The following is a 27,168-nucleotide window of genomic DNA, read 5'->3' as shown; positions in this document are numbered from 1 at the left end:
ATCAATTATATTTGAATCATGAAATAGAATAAATTAATGATTTACGAATCTAATGTGATTAAGTGTAGGCCTACATAATATTTAGACATTTTACCAGGGATTATTTACAAAATTGTACAAAAATAGGGACAATCCATTTTAATTATCTGATTAATTGAAACAATTTTGAATGGCACTAGGCTATAATATAATTGTGTAACAGGGTTTTACAACTGGGTTTTACTGCCTTCCCTACTGCTGTTCGCCGCTCCTGGGTACTGGAGGCTGTGAATTCTGTCGGATGAGCGACACACTTGGACTCTACCACTGCCTATATACCTGCGACCTGCGTGTATCACACGTGATCGACTTGCGGCTGCCACTGTCACACTGAACCGCACGGTATCGCGACCGGATGTGTATTGTCGAGGTGACTGTGTGATTGGGGCCCCATAACTTGGTGAGTGACTTCAGATTTCAATATCTCGTGATTATTTTCGGCAATGGAAACTGGGACTGTCATCGATACAGCACAATGGATTTATAATCTGGATTCTCGTTCAACGAATCCTTTGTTGTAACTATTTCTAGCTTATAAGATATTTATGTCTACTTTGTTTTGTTTAGGTGTTCCGGTGGCCACCGTCAGGACATGTCTATTATGTAAATAATTTAAAGAATTGTGAAGTAATTAAGTGTTCTCTGATACTTTAATTTGTTTGTTTAGCGATAAGAATATCTTTGCCTATCTAAAAATTCTTGGGAACTATTTTAGTTGAGAACTATCTGCTCCTTAATATCCTAGGAGATTATTGAATTTATTTAGATTGTTGTTTTGATATTAATTCTAAATCAACGGAGAGCCACGATTAACTGATTAAGAATCTATTCTTTTGTTATCACTGAGACAATTGAGTTTGGAATTTTTTATAACATAATAAATTTGTGTCTCAGCATTCAGTTTTGAGTACTTTTGTTTACCTTTGGCTTTAAACAGGTAGCATAAGATTATTACTTGGGAAGTACAAAGAAAGATTTCAATTTAACATAATGGTTTAGTTTGACGATTTTTTGAACAATTCAAGGTTTGTTAAGACACGGCCAATTAACATCTTACGTTTAACTTGACTTCTGGGAAGGATTTGGGGTTCCTTGTTACCCTCCTGCTGAACCACCCTCAACAAGGTGGCGCCTTCAAAATACAAATAATTAATAGTGTCATCGGCAAGATTGCTCTCAGTCAACCCCGCCCCTCACCTGAGCTACCGGGGACCCGTGTAACAGAAAGTCTTGGTGCATGCTGTTACAGGTTAATTAATGAGTGTTTACAAAATTGTGTCCGTTAAAAGAGTATTAATGAATTATAAGTAGGCCTATACAATTTTCAATACTATATATTTTTATGCATTGAAAAAATAACATCCCATACTTTAAGATCAATAATCAATAACCCTTAGAGTATCAAAATTACATTTCGTATTGATTTTAAAGTTACAATTTCTGGATGTAGGAGGATAATGAAGATTTTCCATATATCTTTTTACGTTTTATTCAAACAAATCCATAAAGTCCAAAGCTTAACAGAGATATCTAAAATTAATCATCTTTAACCCCAAAACTAATATAATGGACTGTAAACAGACTCTAAGATATTCGTTAAAACTAACAATTTTAACTGTTGCTAAGATAAAAACAATTTATACACATTTAAAAAGTAATTTATGTATTTTATGTTTCGGATATTGGTTTTAGTAGAATGCATACCTGTTAAGGGTGTGTATTCTAAAAATGGTTTTTTAACTGCCAGTTTCGAAACATGGACTTGGCCTATACAATCGTTTTATTCAACTGGCTGAATATGATTTGTCAATTATGTATTTGTAAAACTATAATTATAGGAACTAAAGAAACATGTCAAAATTTCACTTATCACAGTTACGACAAAAGAGCATCCAGATGCGTAAAAATCAGAAATATAGCTTTAAATTATTAACTTATAATTACACTCTATTTATCTTTAAATAAGCATTCCCAAATAAACTATGCTAAACAACGATAACACTCATAACATCAATATAAAATATTAAATATATACACAAGTCTATTTATAAATTTTTAAAATAAAACCCAATCTAAACTTTCTAAACTATAAAATGATTTTGGCAAACATACAATAAGATTAAGGATTTTAAAACATCATACAATTTATTTATCTGGCATATATCAGTCACAAACGTTTCTTGTGGAAGTACAAAATCCGTGATCATGTTAAATACGAGTATAACACGCGTGGTAAGAATTTTGTAATCATATTGCTCAGCTAGCAAAAAATACCCAGCGATCGTAAGAAATTGTGCGTTTAAAAAACAAATATTCCCTCATATGTTAGATTTTTCTATTAGGCTTTAAAGTGTTCCAGCTTATTTTTTTTGCCACAAACCTTCTACATTCCTACAGGAGAATTGTCAAGACTTCTAAGCTAAGATACTTATACAAAGTTAAAATGCCTAAGTCTGGTACGCACTAAAGATGAAATAGTCGTATGTAAGATTAGGATTAGTATGCTTTTGTAAAATCAGTACAAAGCATCATAAATAAGTAGTATTCATTGCGGCTTGTAGGCAGTTTAATTTTATTGGAAACATAAATATGAAAATCACATAGGCCTACTGTATTATAAATATCATTAATAAAAATCATTTATACTTAACAAAAATATTATTTTGTTTTTATTTCTTATACATACTTTATTGTTGTAGGCTAGTTAGTCTGCCTACTGCGAGTTATTTTAGATAAGGATTCATCATCTAATAATAGTGTTTTAAACAATATGAAACTAGAGAAAGTGAAATCGTAAAAAAATAGTGTGAATAAGTTATGTTGTATATTTATTGGCTTTTCTAAAATTGTTTTAAGTTTGATGAATGAAGTACTAGTCTAATCCCTTTTCAGAAGAGTATGTGAGCAAACATGTGCTTGTGAATATAAGCCTTAAAGTGCATTAGGTAAAGAACATACGTGCATAACTTCCACTCTACAGTACTATATATAACTATCAATATTTTATGTTGACATTGGATGTACAGGTTTGGCAAGCAGAGAGACTGAATCCATAACGACCTCCTTCCTTTGTTAATCCTAATTAGTTAACCAACAGTTTATTTGTTTACGTTCAGGTTAATAGTACAGCAAATAAGTTAAAAAAAACACAGCTGGAACTATTGATTACAAAAAAATAGACCTATACAAAAATAAATGTAGTTTGGATATATTCAAATTGATATGTTCTCTAAAAATAAATATTTGAATATTTAACACGTTTTAACACAGTTGTTCTCTTTTGTGAAAAATCAAAATTAAATTACAGAGAATATTGACATGGAAAAGAAATGATCAGATTATGCTTTTATACGGGGTATTTCGGCTATACAGAAGTAACAATGTAACTAGCCTTACGAAAAATGCTGTTGTTTTTATATGAGGGGTAGTAGGTACCAGTATAAACACTTAAGTTGGATGGTCACAGAAATATGTCTTGTTGAAGGTGTCTCTGAAGAATAGTTTACTTCCTGTTTTACTTCCTGTCCCTAATGGACTACCCACAATATTTGGCATCCGCTTACTACTTTTACTCTACCGATAATATGAAATAAAAACGCGAGAACAGGCCCGGGATCACCAGTCTTTGAGTATGCAAAAATCCGGTTCTGGGACAGATGGCCTTGAAACAATGACGACATTCAAGCTGGACACGTGGCGGAACCGGAACCGCTCTTGTATGTTCACAAATCCGTTTACGGATAAGCTTATGCGCTGGTCTCTTCTTCTTGATTGTGTTTGGCCAGTGCCAACAATATCATTGTGAGCTCTTTCTTGTTTATTTTCCCGTCCTGGTTGTAGTCGACTCCTTGTAGAATCGTTTCCTCGAACTCGTGGAGGTCTTGTGCGTCGTAGTCCTGTAAGAAAATTACAAAATATGAAGTAACAATAAAAAAAATCCCTCCAATATTTCAAGTTAATTCTTTTTTCAGACAATTACCTTCTTTACAAGTTCAAGGAGATCCTTTAAGAATCCTCTTAGCTCCTCATTCTCGATCGTTCCGTTGTTGTCCTGAAAAAAAAAATGGTTTCTGGTTGAAAAAAGATCAGATTAAATTTGAGGGGAAAAATATCAAATTACATGATTAAATTCAAATACACAAGAATAAACTAGATTGTTGGAAGCTGGGGTTGGATCTTCGCATCAGTTACCGCAGATTTCACAGATCAAATGTTAAATAATCCGGTTATCGTAATCATTATCTTAAACAATTTTCATAACACAAATAAATATATTTTATAAATCCTGTCATGTGTATTTTTTTTTATTATTCTGTTGTTCAAAACCACATTTTAGCAAATTCCCTATAGGGAAGTAGCTATTACCGTAGGTGGCATGGTAAGACCTAGGTCCGGGCCCGATTAACTTTTTCATTTTGATGTCCCCAGAGGCAAAAAACCTATGTATGTAAAAATATATATACCGGTATATACAGGGTGTCCACAAAAACTTTTCAGGGCTTTGGGAAATGAATCCTCATACTAAAAGGAAGTAAAAAGTACCTGTGAAATGCATATTTACCCAGATATCTGCCATTTTGATTTTTATACAAAAATATTTTTATTTGTGGAGTTTTTCATTAGATGATTATGAAATTTGGCAAGCATGTTAACTAACATGAAAGACCTAATATAGAAAAAATAATTTAGTTGGTTCCATTGTAAATTTTAAATTAGCGGTTGTTTGAATTTGTATAACTTGAATAACTCAAAAACGGCTAATTATATGAAATAATGTCAGGAATACTCACTTTAGCATTCCTTATTCCCTATCAAACGATAACAAGATCAAAAAGATCGGACGACAAATAACTAAAGTAAGTTTTTCCCCGAATAACTTTGCCTTATTTTTAATTGTTTTTATTAGCTCGCTTTCTTGTCAGGTACAAATTTTGGAATCAATTTTAACCAATGAATCAATTTTTAGATGAGCTTAGAGACTTGAAACTTGAATCATAGGTCAAAAATTGATGACAATGCAATATTATATAATGTTATTTTCATATTTCCCTTGGGCTAAGCCTCATGGGCTTCCAAAGTTTCAATCTTTACTTTTTGGAAGCTTGTAAATAGTCAAATACAGTATATACAAATAGTGTAATTGAAGTCAGCTGTAAATACGTTAATTTGGCAGTTTGTTCAAAGAGCAGCGGTTTAGAGGTACATGTTCTGCTCAAGAGAGGTTCTAAATTACGAATACCAGCTGATGTTAGTGTTGCTAATGATTTATTGCGAGTGAAGTTGGAAGGATTTGTGATTAAATGTAAAGAAAATTGAACTAAAGAAATTGATCATTTAAATTTAATAATTAATAGTTTTGCAACTTCAAGATTAAAGACAAATATATGTAACTAAGGGAGTTGAGGGTAAATCATGTATGTGAAAATGTTATTTGAAAATTTGCTAGATTTTCACATGTCAGCCTTGCGCAAGATTTAAAATCAATCCAATCCAAAATGGAGGTTTCCACTTCTTACCAGATTAAAAAGCCACAAGTTTCTATAAAGGCCATAAAGGTTGAATGTTATCTCTAAAAGCGTTGGCGTTGGCGGATGTGTAACTATTTTATACCAGATGTACAGATCAAAATGTTTCTATATCGTGCCCTCTTCCTGCTGCAAAGCACGTGTACAACAGCTAGTTCAAAATAAAACATCTTATTAAAGATTAAAAGGTTTTTTCATGTATTAACAGGCCATTTAAATTAGATGTAACATATTTACACATTGAAGACTAAAAAGTAGTATATAATTTATAAATAAAAAACTTTTTAAAAGTACCACGTTTTTAAACGCACTAAAAAGTAGGAGATAATTCATAAATATGTTGAGAGAATAAATACTTGTAAGATTCAAAAAGAAAAACAGGGGCGCATGCAATGTATAAGGAGGGGGTAGCTGTTGATAGGAAACAAACAAATTCACACAGTACATCTAGTTTGTATAGTTTATATCTATATCTATATTTCCTAATTGAGGTAAAAAAATAGCTAAATAATAAAAAATTTTAAAAAAGTCCTCAAATGTTTTTTTATGGACACCCTGTATACATATATACAGGGTGATCAACTCAAGGAGACCACCATTAAGATATCGGAAACGGTAAGAATTAAAGAAAACTTAAAATGGGGGACATTCCTTTATTTGATGTGACAGTTAAAAATATGATTTTAGTTTTTTGCTATTCAGCCGCCGTTTTCCAATATGGTGGCCAACTTTGAAATTTCCTACAGAACACCCTATATTTTAACAGGTTTCTAGATAGAACATGCAATTCCAAAACTTTTTTATTCTTGAAATCTTTTCAATAAACCCACTCGTTTAAGAGTTACAGCCTATGAAAAAATGACTTCCTGTATACATTTTGCATCATCTAGCTCGTAAACGAGTAAGTTTAAAGCAAAAATTCAAAGAGTAAATATGCAAGAGTAATATATAAAATAAAGAGTAATAATGTATTGGAGGTGGTTGTGATACTACGACTACGATCAGCTGGTGCAGCGTTTCCAATTTCGTTCAATGCTTGGAATTAACCTAACCTAAAACATGTTGTATGGTGTTTGAAAGATTAATTATTTATATGCTTCATTGAAACTGTAGGAGAAATATAACGTGTAATGCGAGTTCAAAATTCATTTGCTGCACTCGAGAAACGTTCCACACTCGACTGTGGTTCGTGCTTAAACATTTCTCTCATGTGCAGCAAAGTGTCACTTTGCAAATAATACACAAATAATAACCATTGATACTATAGTAAATGTTTACGATATGGTTCAACTGAAGTTTAAATAATTAAATACAGAGCCCTATAACAAGTAACGTACTCACCAAAAATATTTACAAAAAAAAAACTTGTTCTACAGCAGTAAACTGTGAACATTTAACCTATTCAAAATGTAATATTATCGGTGAATGCTGTAATGCAATACATGTAAAGTTATTCGCACGTCACATTTTATGTGGCTGCGAACAAAATCTTAACTACGGTCTGAAATTCAACATAAAATCTGACTAACTTACCCTATCGTAGAGGGAAAAGACTCTCTCAATATCATCCTTAGTTAACTTCGTGGCACCCTGCAACAATGGCAATTTAGAAAGAGTTGTTATTTCGTACACATTTAGTTTCATATTTATTAGTCTACTACTTATATATTTAACAATTTTGACCTTTTAAATTAATAAAAGTACGCACTGAAAATATAAATTCTGTCATATAACACATAAATATTTACAATATAATACTCTGTTATAATTTATGGTACTATATATCGGAAATCTAGGTTGCCATCTTCAAGCTAACTGAAGCATTTTCTTGGTGAAATATATTACCATAATTTTTTAGTTTACTGTAGTTCCTAGCAACATTTGCCAAAACCATTTTATATTACTATTGTTAAAACATAATTTATTTTAAAAAAGTAAAAAAAAAACTGTTATTTGTTCTTTTATAGCCATTAGAATAGTGTGTTTTTTCTCTTTCTTACATATTCTTTCGTTTCTACATTTCCTTACCCCCCTAGCAGCGAATCAGAATATTATTCTGTATCACAATTTAGTCCCATGCTTATATCACATTAGACCTATTTACAAGGGCTAGAGTGATACACATAGGCATATTCTTTTATTTTATTCTCTAAGGTAGGCCCTACACATGAACAATTTATTGATTTAAAAATGAATAATCTCCTAAAAATACATTTTTTTACATATACCGCCGTTGTATAATGTCTTATAGTTTACATGTAAATTGTATAAGTCTGACTTTTTGAATTATAAGAGTTTCAGGTGACCTTAATATATTGTAAATACTAAAGCTTTGTATGGCAGATATAGTGTTTCTACTTAGTGCGTACTTACAACACGTGCAAGATTATTATAAAGAAGTTGATGAATAAAAGTACGTAAAATTGAAATTCATTGAACATACTGTACCTTTCATTTTGATCCATACATGTAACGTAAAAACCATCTCTATAAAGCTATGTCTGTAACAAATTATCTATGCCCTACTGTACTTGTAAAATGAAATGACAGACTATTCAACCTAAAATGACTACTCGAACAAATACAAGAACTTAAAACCCTCAGTCTACAAAAACTACGCCACATTTAATACTACATTTGTAAGAATCTATATATTAATACTCAAGCAGTTTTCTTTTCACTGTCATAACTCAATAACGGCTTGATGGATTTTAAAGTTTGAGGTGTCAAATTAAAGGCATATTCACGTAGATGTGCAAATACGTCTCAGAATATTATGAAAGGGCGCCACTTAAGTACACTTAAGGTCTAAAAGTTTGGAAGGCGGCGCTATCTGTTGACATTTGATCAAACACATTTCCCTTTGTTTACAAATGACATATGGACGTAGTTTGAAATACTGTAGTTTTTAAGGTTAACCATAGATTGCAGGACTTAAAACTTCCAGAGCGAAGCTGGAATTTATATTTTGTTTTAATCTGTTAAATAAGTCTGGGTTCTGGTTCATAATGAAGAGTTTTCTATCAATACTAGACAACAAAGTGTTTAAGAATAAATATTTAATTCTTTTTGTCTATAATTGATATACCTTACATCGTATTTTACTGATTATTATGTAGTTACAGTTCGATGTGATGAAGTGAATATTTAAAAGTGATTATTCACAGGGCAGTTATCCGTTACATTACCATATTATCATGTAATTTACAATGTGTATCAAAATTCCAATTTATTTATAGTGTTTTCTGTTGTTTGGTTAACTTTCTTATTTCATTTCAATTTAAAATCAAATGCCGACAGCACGACGAAGAACTGTAAGTTGCTGGAGTGAACGCGAACATGACCGCTTGCATCAACCTCACAATTGAACATTTGATGGGTACATAGTGGTAGTACCACCGTTGTGATAGTCCAATCTCGGACAAATGAACGTTAAATGTTTACATTGTAGTGGCTTACATATTTTTAAGCAAGAAAAGACTGGCCGAGACAGTTAAGTTTGTACTCTTTGTTGCCAGTTGCCATAAATGAAAGGTTCGTTTACCTCATTTGTGCAATTCACCACAATAAACTTCGGGTTCTTATTGGAAACTCCCAATCTGAAAATAGGACTGTGAGACTTATATGCAGAAATTATTTGGATAAAGTTCGTCAATTCAGTTCTGCCTTTATCATGGTCAGCTCCAAAGCTCATTAAGATGAGAAAGTTCCACAGGGGATCTACAATTTAAGATCCATGACACGTTTTACCACCGAGTGGGTCCTCTAATTCCACAAGAAGGTGATGATCCTGAATACGCACAGATATATAAGTAAGTACGACAATGTCACTAGAACCCAAAGGAGAACTAAGCACAATAAAAAAAATGCAATGAAAAAATATGCGAGAAATAGGGTCACAATGCCAACCCATTTGCAAATCTCTGAAGACTGTGGCAGACCTTATGTAGAGACGAGAGCTCCGAGGAGTCAAGTGAGATTCTTATGTACATAATAAGAGACAGAAGTGTCTTCCCTCGCTACAATGGTGCTGCCTGTGTAGATTTCGCAGCAATTTTTAATGCTGATACCAAAGCACCACCTGGCCAAATTTAAATATTGTAGATTGTTTTTATATTTTTTAACGTCACAATATTTTTATATTTCTATAATCAGTCATATACATTCATTTAGAGTGACTCTTCAGATTGGGAGTTTCCAATAAGAACCCGAAGTTTATTGTGGTGAATTGCACAAATGAGGTAAACGAACCTTTCATTTATGGCAACTGGCAACAAAGAGTACAAACTTAAAGTTACCAAAACAATTCATGGAACTCATCATTGTTAAGTTTTTGTTCATTGTTATCTGATGTCATTGTTATGAAGATTGCGAAAAAAAAATAAAAAAATCAAACGGTCAAAAATGACTCACACAAATTGGAATAAGGTAGGGACAGAGACAGGAAGACCACAAATCAAGAGAGAGAAAAAAAACAGAGAAAAGGCAAGGAATAAGAGAGCACTCAAAGATTAAGGGCAAGGAAAATTGAACACTGGTATACTTTTAGGTAGGCACAGTGTAAAGGAAAAGGGGGGGGAAAAAAGTGACTCTTTGATTAATGTCTTGCTGTTTATGTTTTTTTTTTATACAAGTTTCAGTTTTGCTCGATATCGAGCAACATGTTATCTAGTATTTATTTAATCTAAGTACAGATGTAGATAATAAGCCCATAATGCACAAAATGGAAATGTCTTGATGACTTGATGCATAAATGTATCTGATGAATATTTAAATAATTGTTTAAACTTATTATTTATTGGAGAGGTCAGGGTTTATGAACTGTACAACAAATAGTAAACAAACAAAACTACAAAATATTTACTAGAAATATGTAGTATAAATAAATAATCAATTTTCAATCAATAATTATATAATAAAACTGATATGAAAGTAATATTAAACCAAGAATAAAAGATGAAACTTTATTTACATAAATTTCTATTTACAAAAAGTTGTTGCACAAAAAAAAATGTAACACAGGTATTAAAGATTAAGTTACTCAAAACATACCACTCAATTATTTTCTCAACACTTTCTCTAAAAAACTACAAAGCACCCATAACACTACAAATACGACTGAACATAAATTGCCTAATCTACAAGACAGTTTTGAAGAGAAGAGGAAACAAGAAAATTGAAGGAAGTCAAGTACTAGTAAAGATAAACTAAATCAGTAAGTGAATGATTGTCATTAAAACATGAAAATATCACAAAACACTATATACAGTATGGGGTATATAGTGTTTTGTGATATTTTCATGTTTGAATGACAATCATACTTTAGATCCAAGTATTTTACTAGTTGGTGCGTTAAACTACATATTTACAGTTGGATAGTGTGTGTAGTATATACGTGGGTTTTGTGTAAAGCCACAGACAAATCTAAAAAAAATCAAGATGTAAATTAATAGAATTTATATTTACCTAAATCGTTAAACTTGGCCACTACATATATATCAACATAATGACAATAGAGTTAAACAGTACCTATTACATACAACGATAATTTATAACTCAACTAATATCATTATAATAAAACCGTCAGAACTTTAAAGACTAATTTTATTCTATGACTTTTAGAAGTTGATTGAGACAGTTAACAAAAGAATTGGGTGTAAATCTTACTTACTCATATATACAGTGTGTAAATTAAGTCTTGAAACAAATTCGTAATTTTTAAACCGAAATAGATAGAAATATTCTTTTTGTGGCGTTGATTGTTAACAAACGTTCCGTAATTCTTTACATCAAAAATATTTTAACCCCCCTAACAGAGTGTAGGGGTGACTTATTTTTTTTCAAATAGCAATCCGTATTGAGTGACACCTCATGTTGAAGGATTTGTCAAAAGAAACACAATGACGCAAACCCGAGGTGGGTCCCTAGCCAAAATGGCAGGTACCGGTATTCCAAAATTTTATTTAATGTATGTGAAAAAGCACCAATTCACAAACATATGGAAACAAATCTGTAGATAGATATATTCTGTTTGTGGAACTGATTGTTAACATAGGTTGGCAATTTTTTACATCAACAATAATTTTTAACCCCTTTAACATGGTAAGGGGTGCGGTTGATTTATTTTTGAGCGAAGCTCTTAAACTACACTCCTGCTTTTGTTTTACAAATACTCCTCCTAAACGGCTGAAGTGATATGCACGAAATTTAGCACAGTCATATTAACTAACCATGGGAAGGTATAAATCTGAAATTGTACAAATCGGACCACAGGGCTTTTCCCTACGTGAATTTAAAATGTAGAGATTTAACATGGGCCTTATGGGTTAATTGGTTACCATGCCATTATTTGCAAGATTACAAACAACAAAAGGTAAACAAGAATCGTATCATATGTTAGTCAACGAATCATCTAAAATAGCACATTACAAATACCGTACAGAGAAAAAGGAAAGAACAATCCGATTAATAGCATGGAGCATAATTTACTACAAAATGAGTAACCAATAATTAGGGTCACCCGAATTAGACTGCTGCATCATTGACTTTAAATACTCCAAATAGCCATTCCATTTATGTGAATCAAATATAGGCCTACCATTGAGTTTGGGTACTGCTAGTAGACTTTCCATTTAGACACGTGAACTAGACTAAATAATTAATGCAGACTTTGAATACCTATTCAAAGGGGTGCAATGAAAATCATATTTGCAGACTTACCTACTGCAAATATGATTTCTATTAATGTGAACCAAAGATACTATTAAGTTTGGATACTGAAAATATGCACTCCATTTATATAAATCAAATGAACCATTGACTTATAATAGGATGCTGCAGGTGGACAATTACGGCAATTTACGAGAACCAAATAAACCATTGAGTTTGGATACTGCAAGTAAACAATTTAATTACTTTTACCAAATGTACCATTTAATTTGGATACTGCAAGTAAACAATTTATTTACTTTTACCAAATGTACCATTGAGTTTGGACACTGCAAATGAACAGTTCAATTTACTTTAATCAAATGTGCCATGATTTTGGATACTGCATAAACAATTCGTTTATGTGAACCAGACGTACCATTATCTTTAGAACCTTTAAATAGACATTCCATTTAAGTGTACCAGGCGTACCATGGACTTTTGAACCTGTAAATAGACATTCCATTTAAGTGAACCAGACGTACCATACCATTGACTTCAGATCCTGCAAATAGGCATTCTATTTATGCGAACCAAATACTGTATATCATTGAAATTGAATACTGCAAGTAGACATTTAATTTATGAGAACCAAATGAAACATAAACTTTGGTTCCTGCAAGTATACAATTCATTTACGATAACCAAACTTATAATTGACTTTGGATACTGCAAGTATAATATAATATGAAAGTAATGAAGTAAAGTAAAGTAAAGTGAAGTAAATGAAATATATTATATTTCATTTGCGAGAAACAGATGTAGCATTGACTGTAGAAAAGTATTGGATTAATCTAGCTCAGCTCAATATTGCAAGCAAACAATTGCATTGCACACCTAGTTTAATAATAACCCCTATTGAGTGACTCATCTTTTTGAAGGGTTTGTCAAAAGAAATAAAATGACGCAAACCCGAGGTAGTTTGAACAAAGCCCTTCAAAATGAGGGTCACTCAATAGAGGTTGCTATTTGGAAAAAAAGTCACCCCCTACCCAGTTGAGTGGTTAAACAATTTTGTTTTGTAAAAAATTGCGGAACCTTTGTTAAGAATCAGTGCTACAAACAGAATATTTCTATATATTTTGGTTTAAAAAATACAGATTTGATTCAATACTTAATTTACACATTGTATAAAGCGACCAATGCAGTCATAGAATATAAATAGTAAACAATTTCAATAGGTTTTAATGTATTGGAAATTTAACCAAACGAAAAACGTTGTAACGTGTATATTGTTTAATTAATATATTTTTGTACCTAGAGGTGATGTGTAGTAAAAAATAAAATATTTGGAAAAGTAAGAGAACTAACTGCTACAACATTCTTCTTAGGAAAAACTATTACTCTTAAAGTGATAGTAACATGACAATAGGTTTTGTTAAACGTAAATTTGCTACATATTTGTACAGTGACGATGTATCATAGGGAGGGCAAATTAGGTTAGGTAAAGGAAGGAGGTATGAATGTTATAACGTTTTATTTATATTTGAATTTATCAAGTTTATGTCGTTTTCTTCAAAACTGTTACATTACGCACAAGTTTTGCGCATTAAGAGCCATGCATTTCAGCCAAGCCTAATTTGGCAAAGTCCACTTCAATTCCCATGATCCTACGCAGATATCCCTGCCTTGAGTTCAAAATATAACTGTGTTTTAACGCTAATATATATTGAGATATTTAAATTCTTTAGTGAACACATTCACCTACTCACACATGTACCGCTATATATACTGAAAATACATTTTTCTAATTTACACAACTAATTTAATAAAATGTAATGTCTAAGGGGCCTTAATTATAACGTATAATCTTTTTTATTCTTTCTACACAATAAACAGTAAAAATATTAAATATTTTCCGAAATTTCATCTTAATAGTAATATTACTTTTATCGTTTTTACTTTGATCCTAATTTCTCTCTGCAATACTGACAGTTCCCGCGTTTTTTCTTACATATTCTTAATCGTGACAAACCTATGCTTGTTAAAAAGAATTTTAAAACAATAAAATTCCATGAAAATAAACTACTTTCATGATATCAAAGACGTTAAAATAGGATAGTCAAAAACTACAATTTTTATTACTCCATTGAATTTTATATTTCCATAACTCGAACAATACTTCATAAATTAATTTATGCAAACAATAAAATGAATTTAGTAAATACCCCAATAGCAAAAATCAACGTAGTTCCATTTAATAATAACGACTTGTTTTGTATCATATATTATACAAAACATGTCAATGGTTGGTTTTAAAAATGCCAATAATTTGATGTGACAAAACATTTGACTAGCTTTTGTAAAACTTCCTTCGTGAAACAAATGGTTACCACTGTTTCCTTTTGAAAAAAAAATGTGAGAATTGATGGTGGACTTAGGGCTGATATATACAGCAACTCGGCATCTCATAAACTTGAACACTCCAACTCGTGTACTTACTTCCATCCCGTCCTGACAGACAAGAACAAACAAGCAAACAATGGTCACGGGGAAAACAGTTTCATTTGCTTTAAACAATAAACAACGAAGTGTGTGTGTATTGAAAGCCTAACTGCTGTGGTAATGTGTTAATACAATGATTATTTAATAAAGCATTACATGATAATTAATTATGGTTGACAGTTAATATACTATTTTCATAGTTTAAACCAAAGATTTTTCATATAGGGAAAGGCGTTTGTTTATAAGCCAGCTGTTTAATAACTGCAAAACTCGATAAATGATGTTTTCAAAATGTATGAAGAAGGTTTCGGTACCTGGTTGTGGAAAACTGATTTGAAATAAAACCACAGAAATAAAAACTATATTTTACAATGTTTTTTTTTTTACTGTTCGATGAAAAATAATGCTTGGAAAGCATTTATTACTAAGACAGCTGGACAGGGAAGGTTTTATTTTGTTCAAGTACACAAAAAAAAAAAAAAACAGTGCAGTATTGTAGTCTAGAACATACCTTAAACACTTGCCGACATAGGAAGTTTTCCTTCACAGGTAGCAGCCTACACAATAACAACTTTAACACATATTACTGTTAAAAGTCTAAAGCAGAGCGATAACAATAAATAAACATCGAGTTGTGGTTTTCGTAACGTATACTCGAGACAGTTTGCTTAAGGTTTCAAAATCGTAAACAATATATTATTTTACTTATTATCTATTTTGAATGGTAACACATAGCTGAAATATTTTAAAATTAATAGTTGTAAGTACTGTATGGAATTGATTAATATTTAATATAGGCTAGTAACTAACAAATAATATTTTCCTACAGTCACCCGACAAAGTTGGCTTCCCTGTACTGTTTATAGTACAGAAAGCTGCTAATTGCTGCATATTTATACTTTGCCGCACGGTTTATACTTTGCCGCACGGTTTATACTTTGCCGCACATCAGGATTCCAACCAAACAACACAAAACAGCGTGGTTTTATTATGCACGTAATCCGTGTACGCTTGGAAATAGGTTGGCAACACTTAAAGATAATAATACTATGAACAGCTGATTGACTATTATAACTACGATTTAACCTGTCATTTCGTGTTTATAGTTTTGGTATTTCTGAACTTTCTGGACTTTTCTTTTAAACGTTTTTAAAACATTCCTACGGTCTTAATAAACAAGAAAATACCTTTAAAGCAATTTTTTTAGGCGCGGAAACCACTTCAAATTACAAAAACATACGGAACTATATTCTCAAAAGACGGAGCACATTTCTTGCCGAGGAAAAATAGCGGAGTAATACGGACCACGGGTACTACTTTCTCCAGGGCACCATTTGTGTAATTGTGTTGCTAGCTGAACCTAAAAACGTGTTGTATAGTGTTTGAAAGACTAATTATTTATGTTTTATAGTGACTGTAGGAAAAATATAATGTGTAACACGAGTGAAAAAGGCCTTTGCTGCACTCGAGATCATTCCGCACTCGCCTGCGGCTCGTGCGTAAACATTGCTCTCGTGTGCAGCAAAGTGCCACTTTCACCACTAGTTACACAAATAACTAGTTCACATGTAATCAGTGAACAGTAAATATTTCAAAGAATGACAATAATTAATAATAAGAATAACTGAAGACTATATAACTAAACTATTTTAAAACTTGCTCATTTTTATCAATTAATAAAGAATATCTATAACTGTTTTCTTTTTTAACTCTCAGGTTTAGGAAATTCTGAAATAGACTCCTTAAGATAATTGAATGGATGTCTGTGTTTTGTGTTCTTTTTCAAATACAATGTTTACTTACTTAGCCATTTCTGAAAGTTGAAGTCGTCCATCTTTGTTGGCATCAAATACTTGAAGCTGCAACATACGCATAATGAGCTTAAATCTCCAAAATGGTACAAAGTTATGTATAGCGTTGCACTTTTTCATCTGCATAACATGTTCAAAAAGCTTTCGCTAAAGGTGATAAATACAATAACTAACTCCTAATAAATAGTGATTGTTTATAACAAGTGCTGTTCGATATTGTGCATGCTGTATTTTAGGTTAGCCTGAAAAAGAATCTGTAAACTTTAAATAAATAATTGAACGTGCCAATATTGAAACTAACTAGTTACACAATAAGTATACAAACTTTAAATAAAAACACTTAAAGCTGTGAAAACTCAGGTCACAAGAAAGTATTTGATGTTTTGTGTAAATCTTGGGTTACATTTCACAGCCTGGTTTGTATATTTTTTCTAATCTTATGGAAATACACTACTATTGCTATTTTAACCAAAGATATCTCAACTGGAAATCCGTTGGAAATATTCAAATAAAATTTAGTTTTGATTTAATTATATCATACTAATATTATAAATGTGAATGTTTGTGTGTTATATCAACTAGGCCTACTGGTCAGATTTGGTTGAAAATTTGTATGATGATAGCTCAGATTCCCGATTAACATAGACATATTCTTATCTCAAAAACCCTTTCGGACTCTGACCCAGTGGATCTAGAGTTTCCCATGTTAACCCTCTTTGTTTGTTAGTGTTGACGGTGGTCAATCACTAGCTCATGTTCTTCAAGTTATTTTTGTATTACTATTTATATCATTTGCTTATTGTTCAACTTGAACAGATTGTAAATTAAATAAAGTAAAAAAAAAACCCTTATGAGTATTTATATTTTAAGGGAATTAAAGAATTTAGTCAGCTGTTTCAACTAAAAAAAGTTGGTTCTATGATATGCAATAGCATAAAAAAGTTATAAGATACAACAGGGTGCAGCACTATTATTTTTTTGCATTTATGAAAACAGCTAATTTGTACCAAGCAACACCAAAAAACTGTGATACGCAATGAGAACTGTCAAAGTAGGATTGTTTACAGTTATGTTTATGTTTTCAATTTCATGAAAAATTTGTGATATTTTGTGAATCTTTGATAATTTATTTTTCTCTATTGTTTAGGTGAAGTGGTAAAATATTATGGCTATGGTAGATGTGTAATATTATAGTATACCATAAATTTAAAAAAGCAAATGTTATCAAACTGTTATTTTGTCCTCTCCGATTACAAACGCAAAGCTTGAGTATAACTGCAATAAGAATTTTATGCCAACCCCGTAAGAAGGACGGGTGAGTACCCGTATATTGCTAGTAAAATTATAAATGTGAAAGTGTGTGTGTGTTTTTTTTTAAGTACAATCACGCATTAACCTGATCTGACGCATGGTCAGATTAATCTGAAATTTGGCATGATGATAGCCCACATTCCCGATTGACATATAGCCATGTTGAAAAATCCTTTCGGGCTCCGCCCCAGCGGCTCTATAGTTTCCCATGTTAATCTTATAATTATTCTTATGAGTATATTTAAAAGGAATTAAAGAATGAATGTTGTCAGCTGGTTCAACTAGACAAGTTTATTCTAAAAAAAAAAACAATAGCATTAAAATTTAAAAGGTTTACCAAAAGGGTGCAGCACTATTAATTTGTTTGCAATCATAACAACAGCTAGTTTGAACTCAGTAAAAGTATACTGCAATAGGCATTTTATACTTACACCCAAAATAGCCCAGTCAATATAGGTTTTTACCCGGAAATGCGAGATATAAAGCTAATTTTTTGCACAGATGTCTGTTATGGTATGTAAAATCACACCCTAAAAGTCCCCTGTGTGCTTCCCCCGTTTTAACGAAATAAAGGGGGGGAGGGGGCGCGACTTATTTAAACGTGTCCATGAACGCGATAACTTGAGTCATTTTGGTCCGATTTTGATTAAATTTGGTTTGAAGGTGTTAGATGGGACGATCTTGAATGAGTCGGCAAACCAGCATGATTGGACCATAAAAAGGGTGTTCAGGGGGGTTTTATGGGGTAAATATTCGGTTTTATGGGGTAAAAATTTAATTTTCTCATTTTTGACCCTCAAAACACAAACATATCTAATTCCTCTCCAAACCATTTAAAAAAGTTTAAATAATCAAATTGTATAGTATATTAAAGTGTTTTTGTACGGTTATTGGTTACGAAGAACATTAAATACCCCCCGACGCAGCAAACCTGCAGACTTAGCGAATTTCCATTTGCCTGATTGGGTTTACACTAAAAAGTCTCCTTAAAATATCACATTTATTCCCTATTTAAACAGAATTAGTTAAATGAGTACTTAGGTTTGCTGCAACAGGGAGGGTAAACAAGTTTTTCTTTAAATGTAAAATGTTAAAAGGTACTGTAGTTTAATAAGAAATTAATGTATTTTCAAAATTCTATCAAAATATGTTCATAAACAAGCAAACTACAACAGTTGACTTATTCTCCATAAGAATAACATGGGAATTTAAAATTAACATTTTTTTAATTTTCTCCATAACAATTAGGCGCATGATAACGCTTCAATATACTAAATTATTCGTTTTTTAAGCTCTACAAAATGGTTTGGAAAGAAATTGTGAAATCTTGCGTTTTTAGGGTCAAAAATGGGAAAAACCTATTTTTATCCCATAAAACCCCCCATAAGCCCCCGTTTACATAGTCCGATCATGTTGGTTCACGAACTCATTCAAGTTTATCCCGCCTTACACCTTCAAACCAAATTTTATCAAAATCGGAAAGTTTAAGTTATCGTGCGGATGGACACACACACACACACACACACACACATATATATATATATATATATATATATATATATATATTATATATATATATATATCTATATATATATAGAGTCTCTGGGGACATCAAAATGAAAAATTAAATCGGTCCCGGGCCTAGGTCTTACCATGAGACCTACGGTAAAAGCTACTTCCCTATAGGGAAATTCGCTAAAAAGTTATAAATTTTAAAATTCCCTAGTTATTCTTAAGGAGAATAAGTTAGCTGTGTTGTAGTTTGCTTGTTTATGGATATATTTTCATCAAACTTGGCAAATCAACTTAATTTATACTAAGCTATTGATATTTTACTAAAAAAACGCACTTCATTACCCTCCCTGTAGCAGCAAACCTAGGTACTTGTTAGGCATAATGTTATTTAAATAGATTTAATTAAAAATCCAATCAAGCAAATACCTAAGTCAAACTAATCCTTCGATCTTTCTCAATATATAATATCCTTATCAAAAAATTATCCTTTATTTGTATCCTGGAAAATAAATTATGAAAAAAAGATTTACCTATATTTAGGCAAACATTCTAAATAAATGTTAAAACATACTTTATAATTAAATGCAATATGTGAAAATTTTTTTTTACTTTTGTATAAATAATGTTAACAAGTCAGTAGATACTTTTTTAAACACATACCTTATTCCAATTACTGTTAGTATCTATCCGTAGTATTATCTAAATTTATTGACCAAATAAATAAATGTATAATAAATATTAATTAAATTAATATTGTAACTATGTTACTCGTTATTTCCATGCATTATAAAATAATAAAAATATAGGAAGAAAAAAATGTTATGCCATTCTAAATATACAGGTAGGCCTATATAGATAGAGCCATAAACAAAAATAGTAATCTATGCCCAATATTTAAATTACTTGAAGATCTTCAAAACTTATTTCTTCTACAAATAATTCAACAATGATATTTCTATTTATTTACATAAATCTATTTACAATCTCCTTCACCTTGGAAACTGGACCATAACAATTTAACCTATTATTTGACCTATTATGAGGAAATAACCCGGGCGTTTTGACAGCAACAGTGACAGACGATTTGCCGCGAACGGTTCAGCTATGCTCTGTACGATTCGGAAGTGTTCATCACCTCGCTATTCCAACTAAACTAACTTATACTATAAGTTACACAGCTTATAGTTTTAAAAAAATTAAGAAAAACTGCCAAAAGTGATCAAATACGCCCTCATCCTCAAATACAAAATTGTAATTCTCACCATGGTGTCAGTGTACTCAATGAGTTTATCCTCGGACACATCATTAATCTTCTTCGCTTCCTTCAACAGATCTCGTAGAAAGTTCTGTAAACACCGAAACAAACAAACATTTAATGCGCGTCGATGGGACTCTTTCGTGTCTAAGCTACGAACATTGATGGCTATAGCTAATGGAAAACATATTTACATACTACAATTTATAGAATATACTATGTGTCAACAGACCTTTAACCCAATCGGTGAGAAAAAAATATGTTAAATCTTCATTATGAATAATCTTTTTATTTTGTTTATAACAAAATAAATCAAATTTAATTAATTAATTATTATTCAGATAGTATTTTACTGCGTGTTACTGTAACCAATCCTCTCTTTATTTATTTTAACTGAGATAACTCCTCACTCGCGTGTTTACGATTTTTATATTATTATTCGTCTCTTAGAAATGTCTTACCTTTAGTTCATCAGCTTCAATGTATCCACTCCCATCTGTGTCGTATTCTCGCCAAATCTATTAATGAAAAAGCCATAATTTAGTTAACTCTCTACATTTACCCAAACCTTTTGTAAAGTGTGCTTGTTAGTTATTTGAAATATCTTACAACTTGCGGCACAGTTATATTCTGTTTGAACTAGTTACATAAACACTAAACAGACTACTTTCGATGTGTCCAATGACTCAAAGTACAAGATGTTGCCCAGAATTAGTACTTACTCTGTAACTTGTAACTACTCATGGCGACAAACAGCTGTTTCCTGGACTAAATCCTTGCATGGGAAGGTCGTCAATATAGTGTAGTGTGGCGTAAAAAATAATTATATATCTATTCTAATACTAGTAAAATTTGTTTGAAGCTCTTTCTAGATTCAAGAAAAGACAATAACAAATACAATTTAATTAATCCAGAATAATGTGTTTCAATTCTTGAAGTTAACGTAAACACATAGCCTATCAAAAACCTTAATTAAATTGTCACAGTACTGTATGTCATTTCTTCCAATGAATAAATGACCCAGGCATAATTATTTGGGAGAGCCAAAATATTATCACAAGCTTTCATGTTGTTGTTCATGTTGTAAAAATAGCAAAATGATTATTATTATCATAATACTGGTATTTTATGAATCAAGTATATATTATAATAAACAAACCTAAAAAACCATCAATAGGTCCTCAAGGCAATGAGACTATTTGAGAATGAGTTCATAATGAAAGGTAAAAGCTAACTCAAATTGCAGATACAATTTAATAAGCCAACCATAATCCTTTGACAGCAGTTGGCATGGAGTTGTTCTCACTGTCAAACATGATACGAGTCAGAAAGTGGGAATCCACATAAAAGTATCTATATATTTTATAGCAATTATAAAATGATTTATTAATCAAGATAAAATGTCAAACGGGATTTTGATTGCATAATTACCCCAGTAATAAATTAAGGAGGTCGTAAAAATTATCTGATTAATCTTGTATGTGCTTTTAACCAACCACTGGCCCCCCCCCACCTCAAAATCATAGAATCCCCCCCAAATAAATTTCTGATGTAGCATTTTGCTACATCAAACCCCCCTGTGGGCACCCCTGTTTCCATATACCTAATGTTAAAAATACCTCAGCTGTACTTATTTGTATGTTATTCTTTCAATTTATTACCTTATTAAAATCAGGTGTGATTATTTGTTTGAATTACTGTATTTTGTATTGTTTATTTCAGCTTAACCAATCAATAGTTGTGTTAATGCCACTGACTATACACAGACTATACACTTATGAAGTCAACTGGGTGAAGCCCGTGGGTAACAGCTAGTTTAAACTATAGATTTTGTGTACCTATCAAATAAAACAATAATATGGCAAACTAAAAGACCTATCACAGATTTAAAGCCTTTGGAACGATTTAAACCAAGGCCTCTAGTGCTAAAATCCCGCACTCTGGCCTCCATCCAGGCAAGTTCATTTAAAATAAACGTAATCGATGTTTTTACCTTCATGAATTCAACGCTGGATTCGAGAGGGTTATCGAAACGGAAGAGCAATAGGAAGTTCTCTTCCATCGGCAACAGCTGGGCAAGCTGTAACACATTGTGACGAAAATTACAACATCGTGCATCCAACTTGACGTTGTAACAGTGTAAGATACACCCGGCAAACTTTTATATCTGTTCAATTTTTGTTCTACTAAAACAAGTTCAACTGAAAGATATGATCAAAATATGTTCCCCACCAATAAATTCTAATTTTTATTACTGAAATTATCGTAGGCCTACCTTTAAGTTAGCACATAAATAAATGTGTATAATGATATAGCATTATTGAACAAAACCAGGCTGTTTTCTTAAGAAAAATCCGTGGTTGAAAGCACAACCAAATAAATTTAGAGCGTCTTCGACTTAAGCTTAACATTATTCTACCTAGAAAGACAATTTTTTTCATTAACTCCAAATGCATGGATTGAAAGCAAAATGCATTGTGCTGCAGTATGACGAATAGGTTAATCGACTGAATTTGTATGAAGTGAATTATAAAATAGACGTAGCTCCTTTTGAATATCAAATAAGCTAACTTATTTCCTTTTAGTGTAAAAGTAATTGTAAAAGCTACATAAAATGTCTATTTCACGTATAGGCCTACTTGTCACGATCACTCACCTCTCTTATGTCTATTTTGCCGTCTTGGTTGTCGTCGTATGCCTCCATGAAACACTGCTTCAGCTCCACCAACATGGCGTCTGACACCGCCTACAACAACGCATTATTTGCATATGCTTTGATTTCATTTTACTTAGTTAATATTTTAATGACATGATAAAAAATGTTTTTATTAGAATCAAATCTTTACACTTAGTATTTCTTTTGTTAGTATAATTTGAAATACGTACTCTAGCTGCAGCAAAGTACCTGTTGAACAGAATGTAAAGTGAAAAAATTTAAATTTTAGACTGTTCTGTTACATTTGAGTTCTTTAGAATTTAGATTTATTTTAAAACGTTTTTATTAGGTCGCTTTCTTGTCCGCTACAAATTTTGCAACCGATTTTATACTAACTTCCCGATGAGCTAGGGACTTGAAACTTGAAACATATCTCACAAATGGAAGACAATGCAATATTATACAATTATATTTTATATTTCCCTTGGGCTACGCCCCATGGGCTTGTTTTTATTAAATCGATTTCTTGCAAATTTTGATACTTCCCGATGAGCTAGAGACTTGAAATTTGAAACATAGCTCACAAATGGATGACATTGCAATATTATATCATTTAATTCTCATATTTCCTTTCGGGCTACGCCCCATGGGCTTGTTTTTATTAGCTCGCTTTCCTACAAATTTTGATATCAATTTTAAACGATGTAACCGATAAGCTAGAGACTTGAAATTTGAAACATAGCTCACAAATGCATGACAATGCGATATTATATCATTTAATTTTCATATTTCCCTTGGGCTACACCCCATGGGCTTCCAAATTTTTCATGTTTACATTTTGAAAGGATGTAAATAGGCCTATATGAACTAATTTAAGTCAGCTGTAAATACTTAAATTTGACAGTTCAAAAAACAGAGGTTAAGAGGTACAGGTTCTGCTCCCAAGAGATTCTTTATACAAACAAACATTTCAAAATAAACTAAAATAAATAAATAAATGAAATAAAATAAAATATTTCAAGATAAACAATCTGATTGCAGATATAAAGGAGTTTGTTAATAATGACATTTGTTATTTATTTAGTATTCTATAAAGTAAACAATAAATCAAATAGATTTATATATTTATAGTTAGTAGGTAGGCCATACATGCAATCTAATACATAATTATATGCAAAGAAACTCAAATAAACCTTAGATTTCCCACATGCCTCTGTCTTAATCTGATATAGACGCTTGAAATAGATTTACATGCACACACATTAAAACTAAAAAGTATAAAATAATTTATAAATAAAAAACTTTTTTAAACAAAACGTTTTTAAACGCCCTAAAAAGTAGAAAATAATTTACAAATAATTTATAAATATGTTGAGAGAGTATAAATACTTGTACGATTTAAAACGAAAAACGTGGGGTGCATGCAATAGATAGTTTACAATTATCTTCACCTACTGAACTAATGTATTATTATCATTTAATTGCATGCACCCAATGTTTTTCGTTTTAAATCGTACAAGTATTTATACTCTCTCAACATATTTATAAATTATTTGTAAATTATTTTCTACTTTTTAGGGCGTTTAAAAACGTTTTGTTTAAAAAAGTTTTTTATTTATAAATTATTATATTTTTGTGACGCTGTTATACAGATTTTCTGTTCGAAATAAAGATGATTTGATTTGATAGACACTATGCGTTTAGTTTTTATTTTTATTATTGTTTTTTTTTTTATATAAAGTGTCGTTACCTTAAGAAAAATGAATTTTTAATGTTATATTACTAGCCCATCTCAATATTTTACTTTATTAATCAAATCAAATCAAATCAAAAATCGCTTTATTCAGCTTGAAATATACATGAATACGTAATCATTGGTAAGAATACAAGTCCGTGCTCGAGGGAAGAGCTCTTACCAGCAGAAAACATGTATTGTACATAGATCAAACACAGGAGCACATTTTATAAATAATGTGTACGTCTAAACTCTTGGATACATATCAGGAGCTCTTAAAAATATAAATGTATACTAGAATATTATTTAACAAATAAAGAACCTTAAGCACAACAATAAAAATACAGTATATGTACATTATTCTATAGAAAAGTGTATGTTGATAGCCATTATGGCGGTGTTTGAGGTAAGAGGTGAATTTAAATGTAAGGCGAGCGAATTATAGCCTCTGCAGCCTCTCGTCCTACATCAGCCACTCACAGACCTTGCTTTTATACTGTATACAGCGACACTGCCTGATTCAGCATCAGTTATGTTGGGCGGCAAGTTGCGGTAAAGGATGTGAGCTATGTAAAATACGTCATTTTCCAACGAACTATGGGCTAGTTGTGGAGTTCGGTATCCAAAGTTATGTCTGTATCTATTGTGATAACTGTGATGTAAGATAGAAAAAAATAATAGGTTTAATCAAAACCTAAACCATAAATTGTTCAGTTTCGATTCTTCGAATCCTTTTAAATGTTTTTGGGTAACTTTTCTAAGCATATTGCAAGAGCTCAAACCTACCTCAGGGCTGACGTTTTCTGCGTTGGCACTGGATACAAATTCTCTCAAAAACCCATCTAGTTCCGTCCCTTCTATATACCCATTGCCTGTAACAGATAATGGACATTGAACGTCAGGGAATTAAAGAACTTCTTATGTATAGTTACTTTAAATTAAAAGCATTAAAGTTACGAATCGATAAAGTTCTAATTATGTAGATCAACCTAAAACTGAGAAGCAAGAATCTCTTACTGTATTGTAGCCTAGTTGAGTATTTGGTTACGTAGCTCACTTAACTGTTGTTTCGATCCTAAGAAAAGCTATATTTAAGTTTGATGGCTTGAAATTAATTGGGTTCAGGTGTATGATACATAAACTATTCAGGCTAAAGCATTAACGAAGGCAAGTTGACCCAGTAACATCGATTAATTAGACAAAACATTTGGTTAAAAAAACTAACCACAAAGTACTAAACATTTGGTTGATTTATAGTAACTTTTAAGCCAAGCATTGTTATTATTTTATACAACAACGATTTGCGGTACAAACTTAATTACGGTAAGGAGTCGTTAGTCTAGTATCATTATGTTAAAATAGACATATTCCATAACCTCTGATGTTTGATTCTGCGGAGTTTTTTTTTTCGCTTCAATTCTAGAGATTTAACTAAACAGGTGCATTTAGCTTGAAAGATTTCCAAAGCCTAACTAATTGAAATCGTTTAGAAACGAATTATTTCAGATTGTCGAAGCTTTCAGAACCAATCCATTAATCAATATTGTATTATCTTTCTTTTGGAAATTATTTTACTGTCAGTTATTTCACTCTCTTGTCGAGAGGGTTGTTTGAGTTTGTTTGAAATTGAAATGAAAATCTCTCTCAATCTGTATATTGCAATAATGAAAATATATCACTACCTGTCCATAACAACGAACATTGTCATGCATTTTATTTTATTTTATTTATACATGCCAACGGCTTAGCCAATAATTGCATTATGTGCATGATTATATTATGTTTTAATTCTATAACGTTTGGTATTAAGAAGATTGTGAATATAATATTTTCGCATTATTAAATGCAACCCTCAATTATTTAAACCGAAGAATCCAAAAGAATATAATATTTTATATAATGTTTTTATAACGATACTGTAATAAACTGAGAAGGATTAGTTTGAGATGAAGATGCATACGTGTCAACCTTCCATTTGTATCTTTTAAGAGCTTGAATTTCTTTAAATGTTTGACCTTCAATTCTACCGAGTCCATTTGTCATCTCATAGATTGTGCTTACGAACAATGGAATCACACAGTTTTGTAAGCTGAAGACTATAGTAAGTTTGGAAATTATTTTACTGTAATTGCTTATCGCATTTAAAAATAATTTACATAAAAATATTA

At 31.4% G+C, this 27,168-nt stretch overlaps 1 protein-coding gene across 3 annotated transcripts in view; it reads right to left on the bottom strand.

Annotated features, from left to right (window-relative positions):
* Positions 1-1,512: 1,512 nt before the first annotated feature.
* Positions 1,513-27,168, bottom strand: part of LOC128982146 (calbindin-32) — a 107,741-nt gene continuing 82,085 nt past the window's right edge. For 2 of the 3 annotated variants that reach the window (XM_054401204.1, XM_054401201.1), the window contains 11 exons: positions 25,787-25,872; positions 23,266-23,355; positions 22,603-22,689; positions 21,071-21,127; positions 20,617-20,700; positions 16,521-16,576; positions 15,229-15,274; positions 14,715-14,726; positions 7,098-7,154; positions 4,019-4,090; positions 1,513-3,935 (listed from right to left, as the gene is read on the bottom strand). In XM_054401204.1, coding sequence (XP_054257179.1) covers positions 3,786-3,935; positions 4,019-4,090; positions 7,098-7,154; positions 14,715-14,726; positions 15,229-15,274; positions 16,521-16,576; positions 20,617-20,700; positions 21,071-21,127; positions 22,603-22,689; positions 23,266-23,355; positions 25,787-25,872 — 797 coding nt within the window. In that variant the 3' untranslated portion in view covers positions 1,513-3,785. The remainder of the gene's footprint in view (positions 3,936-4,018; positions 4,091-7,097; positions 7,155-14,714; positions 14,727-15,228; positions 15,275-16,520; positions 16,577-20,616; positions 20,701-21,070; positions 21,128-22,602; positions 22,690-23,265; positions 23,356-25,786; positions 25,873-27,168) is intronic. The other variant, XM_054401205.1, reaches the window with a different exon arrangement.

This window comes from Macrosteles quadrilineatus, unplaced genomic scaffold (assembly GCF_028750875.1).
Source record: "Macrosteles quadrilineatus isolate MER2022 unplaced genomic scaffold, UCM_ALF_1.0 Scaffold_134__1_contigs__length_289700, whole genome shotgun sequence".
Lineage (NCBI taxonomy): Eukaryota > Metazoa > Arthropoda > Insecta > Hemiptera > Cicadellidae > Macrosteles > Macrosteles quadrilineatus.
The sequence above is the reverse complement of the archived record's forward strand: the minus strand, read 5'-3'. Positions and strand labels throughout refer to the sequence as shown.